Genomic DNA, 8,039 nt, shown 5'->3' with positions numbered 1-8,039 from the left:
GGGGAAACTGAAGCAAATTTAGACTGCCTTTTTTTGGGTAAAGTTGTGTGTATTATAAGTTCCAGTGAAATAAGTTTTAAAACTCTTTTCCTTCCTTCCTTCCTTCCTTCCTTCCTTCCTTCCTTCCTTCCTTCCTTCCTTCTTTCTTTCTTTCTTTCTTTCTTTCTTTCTTCTTTCTCTCCTCTCTCTCTCTTTCTCTCTTTCTCTCTCTCTTTCTTTCTTTTTTTGTGTGGGGAATCAAGGAGAGATAACACTTCTGTCTTCTGTCCTGTCCTGGGCCCGCAGGTACCTTTTGGAATGTTCTTAGGACCAGTCACACTGCCCCAGTGGTGCCTGACTCCACAGCTGGCCTGTTTTGCAAGCCCACAAGGTCTGGACTACGTTCCAGTTGTTTTAGGGCTTGTGTCCTCCCTCCTTCCCCGGGTCGTCATTGGCCAGGCACCGGGAGAAACGGAAGGAAGCTGATTTTGCTGAGTTCTGCAGTGGGATCGCATCTCCCACCTCGCCTCCTCTTTGAGGCTTCTGAGGAGGTCTCGAGACTGCGGCTTGCCTAGAAGAGGGAAAGGAGAACTCGCTTCAGGAGGCCACGACCCCCGGGGAGGCGCCAGCTGGGCGCAATTTAGGAGCCCTGCAGGGCAAGGGAGCCAGCGCAGGCGCAGCAGGAAACGCCCCGGTCCCGGCCCGCAGGGCTCAGGGAGCAGTGTCTGGGAGGGACAGGGTGGCGCCGGGCCAAGGCTGCCCGCCCTGCTCACCTCGTCCTGGACCTGGGAGGGGCGAGGCACCTCCCGTGGGCCTGTGGATGCCCCGCCCGCCCCCTCCATGGCCCTGGCAGGGCGAGAGCGGCAGCATGAGAGCCGGTGCCGCCCCTCACGGCCGGTGGACGCGTGGCGAGCCGCGGCCGCCGATCGTGGACGCTGCATGGGGACACTGGGGGCCCGGCGACGCGCACGGCGCGGAGGCTGGGGACTTCCCCCGAGCTCCCCTGCGCTCGCCGTAGCGGGGCTGCTGTGCACCGCGTTGACCGCCTGCATCTGCTGGAGACAGCTGCCGCAGCTGCCCTGGGCATCTCCAGCCCCGCCACGCCCGGTGGGCGTGCTGCTCTGGTGGGAACCCTTTGAGGGGCGCCGCGGCCACCCCAGGCCTCCCCCTGATTGCAGCCTGCGCTTCAACATCAGCGGCTGCCGCTTGCTCACCGACCGCGCGGCCTACGGGGAGGCTCAGGCAGTGCTGTTCCACCACCGCGACCTGGTGAAGGGACCCCCCGACTGGCCCCCGCCTTGGGGAGCCCAAGGACGCACGGATGAGGCGCTGGAGCTACGCGTGTTCGACGACCAGGAGGGAGCCGTGATGCTAGCCGGCGAAGCCCTGGAGACCACAGGCTCTAGACCCCCGGGTCAGCGCTGGGTGTGGATGAACTTCGAATCGCCCTCCCACACCCCGGGGCTGCGGGGCTTGGCGAGGGGCCTCTTCAACTGGACACTGTCCTACCGGACGGACTCTGATGTCTTCGTGCCCTATGGCTTCCTCTATCCCAGGAGCCATCCAGCTGACCAGCCGCCAGGCCTGGGTCCCCCGTTGGCCCGCAAGCGGGGACTGGTGGCCTGGGTTGTGAGCCACTGGAACGAGCGCCAGGCACGGGTCCGTTACTACCACCAGCTGAGCCAGCACGTGTCTGTGGACGTGTTTGGCCGGGCGGGACCCGGGCAACCACTGCCAGCCAGCGGGCTGCTGCACACTGTGGCCCGCTACAAGTTTTACCTGGCCTTTGAGAACTCACAGCACGTGGATTACATCACGGAGAAGCTGTGGCGGAATGCCTTCCTGGCTGGGGCTGTGCCAGTGGTGCTAGGCCCGGACCGAGCCAACTATGAGCGCTTCGTGCCTCGTGGCGCCTTCATCCACGTGGACGACTTCCCCAGTGCGGCCTCCCTGGCTGCCTACCTACGCTTTCTCGACCGAAACGTGGCTGTCTATCGCCGCTACTTCCACTGGCGCCGGAGCTATGCCGTGCACATTACCTCTTTCTGGGATGAGCCATGGTGCCGGACATGCCAAGCTGTGCAGACCTCCGGGGACCAGCCCAAGAGCATCCGAAACTTGGCAGGCTGGTTCGAGCGATGAGGCCATTCTGCTGTGAACTGACTCCATCTCCTTGGCTGAGTTTTCTAAATCCCCAGCTTGCTTGATGGGAAAAAGATAAGTCTACCAGTTTTATTGTTTAGCACAAGAATGGGAAAATTCCCAGGTCCTCATGGCTTTTTTACGGAGATCTGCGCTGGCTGTTAAGGGACTGTGGTGCTCTGGGTGAGGAAGGAGGCCCTTCCTTACCTGTTGCCCATGTGAAGAAGTGGCTTTTCCTTTTGGGCACAGGCCTCATCGGGGGTCTATGTGTACTCTAAAATTGAGACATATTTGTTCTCTGATCCATGTCTGCTTGGACCAACGAGAGGAGAGCACTGGATTTTGAAAGCCGGTGGGTATGAGAAAGTGGAAGAACTCTACCCGGGTTTTTCTTTGGCGTTTGGATTCCTCAAACACTCTGACCCTGGAAAAGATAAGAAGCCATTGATTCCCTTCACCAGCTGTTTATATCCCCAGCCCTGGAATAGAAGCCAGAGGCAAGATTATCCTCTGAGGAAAATTATGATGAAGACATGGGTGTGCCTCACTTCACACTAGTAACCTAGTCCCGAAAAGCTGCATTAGAGTGACACCCCAATTCAGGGCCCTATGGGAGTGCAGTATTTAATAGAAATAAGTGGAAAGTCCCTTTACAATGTGAATGAGCCTCTCCTGATTATTCTGTCTTTAAAGTTCCCTATAACCTGGATCAGGAAAACATTCAAAATAGAGATATGAAAAAAAAACATTCTTGCCCTTTTCCTAACCAGTGTTTACAAATGGAAGAAACATAAATGACGTCACATCCACAAATGTGTTTATTCTGTCTCTGCTGGACCTGAAATTCAAACTGGAATGTTAGTCCCTCAGCAGTGCTGTGCAGAGAGAACCGTAAAAGATTTCACTGAACTATGGGTTTGTGCAAAAGGGGAAAAAAAAAAACAAAAACAAAACAAAACTTGTGTCTGTATATGGTTGTTTGGTTTCTGTCCATTTTTTGTTAAATGGAACTGAACTAGTGCCTACAGTGAATGGTCTGTTCTTTTGTTAAGTGCTAAGATCTACAGATTCTCCTCTGAATCTGCATCTCAGTACACTGATTCCAGTGCCTTTGAGTCCAGCTGTGGGACCAATCTTGGAAATACACTCATTGATTTTTCCAAGTTCAACAGATGTCAGGGCATGCCTGCTTGTGCCAAATTACTGGGCTTGTGTCCTCAGGGAAGGTATAGAGAGGTGTGAGCAGGTGCCTTCTCTGTGGGGCAACTATAGTCTACCACTGCCACAGGGGAATAGGGATTTGGGTCACACAATGTCATTCATAAATCAGCCAGTTGACTGAAGTCCTCAAGCTATTAAGCTGGGCCCCTTAGTCACTGACATGGGCAGGGTCCGAGATTTATTTGCTGTATACAGAGTTCTGCCCCTGTTTGCTCAGGACAGTTATCTGAGTCTTAGATCAGGTTCACCTCCAAGAGCTCTTGTTACGAGTAGGCTTGAAAAGCTCACTTAGGCCTAGGTGTTTCTATTCTGTCTTCCATAAAAGGAGTAATTAAAAGCTGTGAATAACATTGCCTCATTAAAGTTTTACAGTGTGGGCAGAAGCGCAACTACAGAATACCAGCCGCCCAACAAAGGCAAACAAGTTTTGGGGGTTTTGTTAGGTTGGTTTGGTTTTCAAGACAGGTTTTCTCTGTGTCGTCCTGGAACTCTCTTTGTACACCAGGCTGGCCTTGAACTCAGAGACCCACCTGCCTCTGCCTCCCTTGGGCTGGGATTAAAGGTGTATACCACCACGCCCAGCGTAAAAGTTCTGTTTTTAAAAGTGAGTATTGATTCGATATTGGCCAGGGGTCTCTGTTTTGGGGGATCTACACTGGGCAGTGGGAGGGGGGTTAAGATTTGCTAATGTGGGTCAGCTTTGCCTTCCAGCTGGGGGACACCTGGCTGAGGAGTGACCCAGGCATAGAGTTCCTCTTTTGCGACCTGTGGGAGAACACCTGACAATTTACTGTGGGAAGTAAAAGCTGGCTTAATATGTATGTATCCATAAGCATATTTCCTTCTTACTTTGTAGGGAGTTTAGGATATCCTCATATGCATTTTACATCTGAAATTAAATTTTAAGATCTGTTACAGAATAAATCTAAACTAGGAAGGTGAGTCATATTGTGTTTTCCAAATAAATCCTTAAAGCTGAGCCATATTTTAGGACCATACAATTTCTATTAAGCTTGTATTTTCAGATTAGAAGTACATGTGTTTTGATAAAGCTATGTAAATTAAAATAATATGGATTGTTTCACCTATACATTTCTCATTAAACCCACGTAAAACTAGCCTTTGTTTATGGAATGCTTATTATGAGAAAGAATGCTCCTGAGTGTGCTGTGTATTTCCTGTGATTGTCACGGCTTTAAGTTCTTCTTTCAAGTTGATCACAAATGTAACCTTTTTACCTCTGGATGACCCTCATTCCATGAGCACATCTGGAAGGATATTCTCAGAAGAGCTTGCTGGCAGTACTTAAGATTCTTTTGTGTTCCCAAACCCTTCCCTGACAGTAAGAGGAAGACAGTTTGGGTGCCAGGGTGCCTTCAGGAAAGAGCTTGCAGTTGGGAGCCAGAACCTGAGACAGTGGCTTGGCCGCCTTCTGCATCTGTGGCCTAAGTCAGGCAACTGATTTAAGTTATTGAGTTGTAGCTTCCGTTGTACCGTGTGAAAGCCGCAGGAAAGGATCCTGAAAAATGTTGTGTGCCCAGGCATTTTGTCCGTTGTGAAGTGCTATGCCTTGCAGAATCCAGTCTTTGAAGGCTCTGGACCACAGCTTAGGAAACATTTTCTGCTCAGGGACAGAGTGGATATATTGCAAGCTTTGCAGGCTGGACCTCTGCTGTGAGGGTGTAGGAGCAGGCAGGAGGATGCAGGACCCAGCAGGGATGCTTGCTAACTTCAGTCCTTGGGTCAGAGTTCACCAACTCAGTGCTGGGTGTCCACAGATGACATAAAACGTTTGGGGAATTCAATTTTTTAAAAAGTATAACTTGACAGGCATCTCTTGAAGGGGATTTAATAATTAGGATTTAAGAATTCCGGGGGTGGGTGTTGCTGGGCTCCTGGACCAGCTTTGCAACATTCCTTAGTTGTCTGATCTGGGGCAAATTATTGAAGCTTTCTATATTCTGGCAGTCTCATCTCTGATTGAAGGTAATCATGTATGGGGGTACAGAGGGGTTGAAGTAAGACCCTTGACTTAGTCCTGGCCCTGAGGATGTGCCTAGAAACGGTTGCTAAGATCACCTCCAGAGGGAGGTCCGAGATCCAGACCCCTGAAAGGACTTAACTAAAGTGACAGTAATATGTCCTGTGTGTGTGTCCGTCCGTGTCCCTTGAGCACTGTCACCTGAACTGCAAAATAAGGGGCTGGACAAAAAGCTCCAGAGGCCTTCTGGTTCCACTTGCTCTCATTCTGCTAACTGGCTCCTTAAAGCTTAGAGAGTTAATTGCCATCTGCTGGGTTCCTATCCAGGAGCAGGAAACTGACAGCAAACCTGGAGATGGAGTTGGGGGAGGCAGACTGGGATTTAGCTTTTCGTCTGCCTCTGAGTGCACGTGTGGGTGTGTACGTGTGTGTACATGCACATGTGCACATTACAGTTCTCAGATACCAAGGAGAGGAGCCAAGTTCTTGGTGCTGAGTTTGGTGAGTAAGGGCAGGTACACATTTCAGGTCACTCTTGCCTGTGTCTCGGGACCTCAGGTCTCTTAACAAACCCAGTCTTCAGCCTTACCAGGCCACAGAGGATGACAAGGTGAAGAAGGGGGAGGGAAGGTGGGATTCGGAGGGGAGGAGGGAGGGGTTTATGGGGGGGATACAAAGTGAATGAAGTGTAACTAATAAAAGTTAAAAACAAACAAAGAAAAAAAAATAACAAATCCAGTCTTTATGTAAATATGCCGAGGTTATTTTGACAAATGATTAAAGCAATCATGGAAAATGGCTCCTTGTTTATAAGCATAACAAGTTCACCTCTGACCCGCAGGCATCTTTCTGTTGGTGGGTGGAGTCTGTGAGTTCAACGGTTCTACACTGGTGTGGAATTGCACCAGGCCCAGCTCAGCTTGCCCTTTCTCTTTTTCACTTCCCCTTTTCAATTTATAGTGACTTGTTTGCAAGGGCACAACCTTGGGTTCCAGCTGGGCTTGTTTCCCCACATGCTCCTGTGTTCTCAACAGTAGAGTTCAGTCCGCCACATTAAGTAATGCCAATTTGGGGTAGAACAAAGATTGCAAACCTAAGGGTGGAGTGGTGGGCCAAGAACAGAAAAGGTAAGTTTTTTTCTCTTTGGGAGGACACAAGAATCGCTGACAGAGGAAAACATCAAGTTACAACCAATAGTAGGGATTCTCTTCTCTCTTGTCCTCTCCAGCCACACACGTGATATACTAACTTAAGTACCAAACAAAAAGTCACCATGGCCAACTAATAGGACCAGGACTCTCAGAGAAGAAGATTCAATAACATGTGAGTTAAAAGTGTGAAGTTGGGGCTGGAGAGATGGCTCAGAGGTTAAGAACATTCACTGTTCTTCCAAAGGTCTGAGTTCAATTCCCAGTCAACCACATGGTGGCTCATAACCATCTATAGGAAGATCTGGTTTGCAGGCAGAATGTTGTATAAATAATAAATAAATCTTTTTCTTTAAGTGTTTAAAAAATCTAAAAAAAAAAAAGTGTGAAGTTGGTTGGAGAGCAAAAAGTGAAATAGACATGAAGTCTGTGAGACCAAGGGAAGAGAACCCGACAAGGTGAGCCTGAAGAAAAGGAGAGCGGGGAGAAGAGGAGACAGGGAAAGCATGAGGACTGAAGGCCAAATGAGGCAGAAGAAAGTGGGGTGTGTGCACCAGAATGAAGGCCAGGTTAAAGAGCACCATCCATCATGCCTTTTGCTGAGAAGAAACCTTTGTGCAGCTTGAAACAGCCTCTGTGGGCAGATGGGAGTGAAATCAAAGCATGAACTTGCTGAACAAGAAATAAACATAAAAACCAGATTCATTATAGCAAATTCTTGAATGCTTAATGAATGTCACTTTTTTAAAATCTGGGAAAACATTCATTTATTGCCCTTCATTTAATCCCAGTTAACATATTTCACTGGTTCTCAATATCCACTTTTTAAAGAAATTGACTTTCGGAAACAACCGCCAACATTTTTTTTTTTTAATGAAAATGAGGGGGTGTGTATGTGAAGAATATAAAGCACATTCCCATTGCCTGTAAAGCCTTGTAAAACTACTTCAAGTAAGATTTAAAGAATTGGATTTTTATGAGATTCATTTAGAGATCTTTAGTATCTTTTAAACTACTGTAGCTCGGCGCAAGGAGATGGCTCAGTGGATGAAGCACTGGCCTGATGACCGGAGTTTGATCTTCAGGCCCCACCTAGTGCAAGGAGCAAACAGACTCCCCCAAATCACCTCTGACTTCTATTGTGTGTACGGCACACTCATGCCCATACGCAGACACACACCTATACAATAGATGAAGAAACGAGTGCAATTTTAAATCGCCGAGTCTCATCTAATACTACGGTAAAGAGAATGTCCCATAAGAGCATAGGCTAAGCACCTGTAAAGGATCTTTTCAAAGGCGGAGACGTAGAATGCTAATAATTAATCCATGTGTCTGGAGTGCCTCCTGTGCGCATGCTCTGCGCTAGGACTTCGAGATGTAAATAAGATGAAGGCGAGGACACTGCACTCCGGTGGGTGTGTTCTCACCGCGGAAGTGGCTATGCAGACAATGTGAATGAAAACCCCTGAGACGAAGCTGCAAAAACCCCTGGCAGGAATCTGCAGGGGCGGATTGGCTGATCTGAATTTCAGTACTGTGGAGAGACTGGAAAGTTGCAAGTCCAG

The 8,039-nt window shown here is 49.0% G+C and overlaps 1 protein-coding gene across 1 annotated transcript; it reads left to right on the top strand.

The window, feature by feature from the left end:
- Positions 1–299: 299 nt before the first annotated feature.
- Fut4 (fucosyltransferase 4) lies at positions 300–4,460 on the top strand. The gene has a single exon (XM_021635139.2). It carries the CDS (start codon positions 820–822, stop codon positions 2,119–2,121), a length of 1,302 nt encoding a protein of 433 aa, XP_021490814.2. The 5' UTR covers positions 300–819; the 3' UTR covers positions 2,122–4,460.
- The last annotated feature ends 3,579 nt before the right edge of the window (positions 4,461–8,039 follow it).

This window comes from Meriones unguiculatus, chromosome 1 (genome assembly GCF_030254825.1).
Source record: "Meriones unguiculatus strain TT.TT164.6M chromosome 1, Bangor_MerUng_6.1, whole genome shotgun sequence".
Taxonomy (NCBI): domain Eukaryota; kingdom Metazoa; phylum Chordata; class Mammalia; order Rodentia; family Muridae; genus Meriones; species Meriones unguiculatus.
This window is presented reverse-complemented; position numbering and strand designations above follow the sequence as displayed.

Coding starts and splice junctions, on each gene's coding strand:
- Fut4 (XM_021635139.2), top strand. CDS start 820: ATGGCCCTGGCAGGGCGAGAGCGGCAGCATGAGAGCCGGTGCCGCCCC.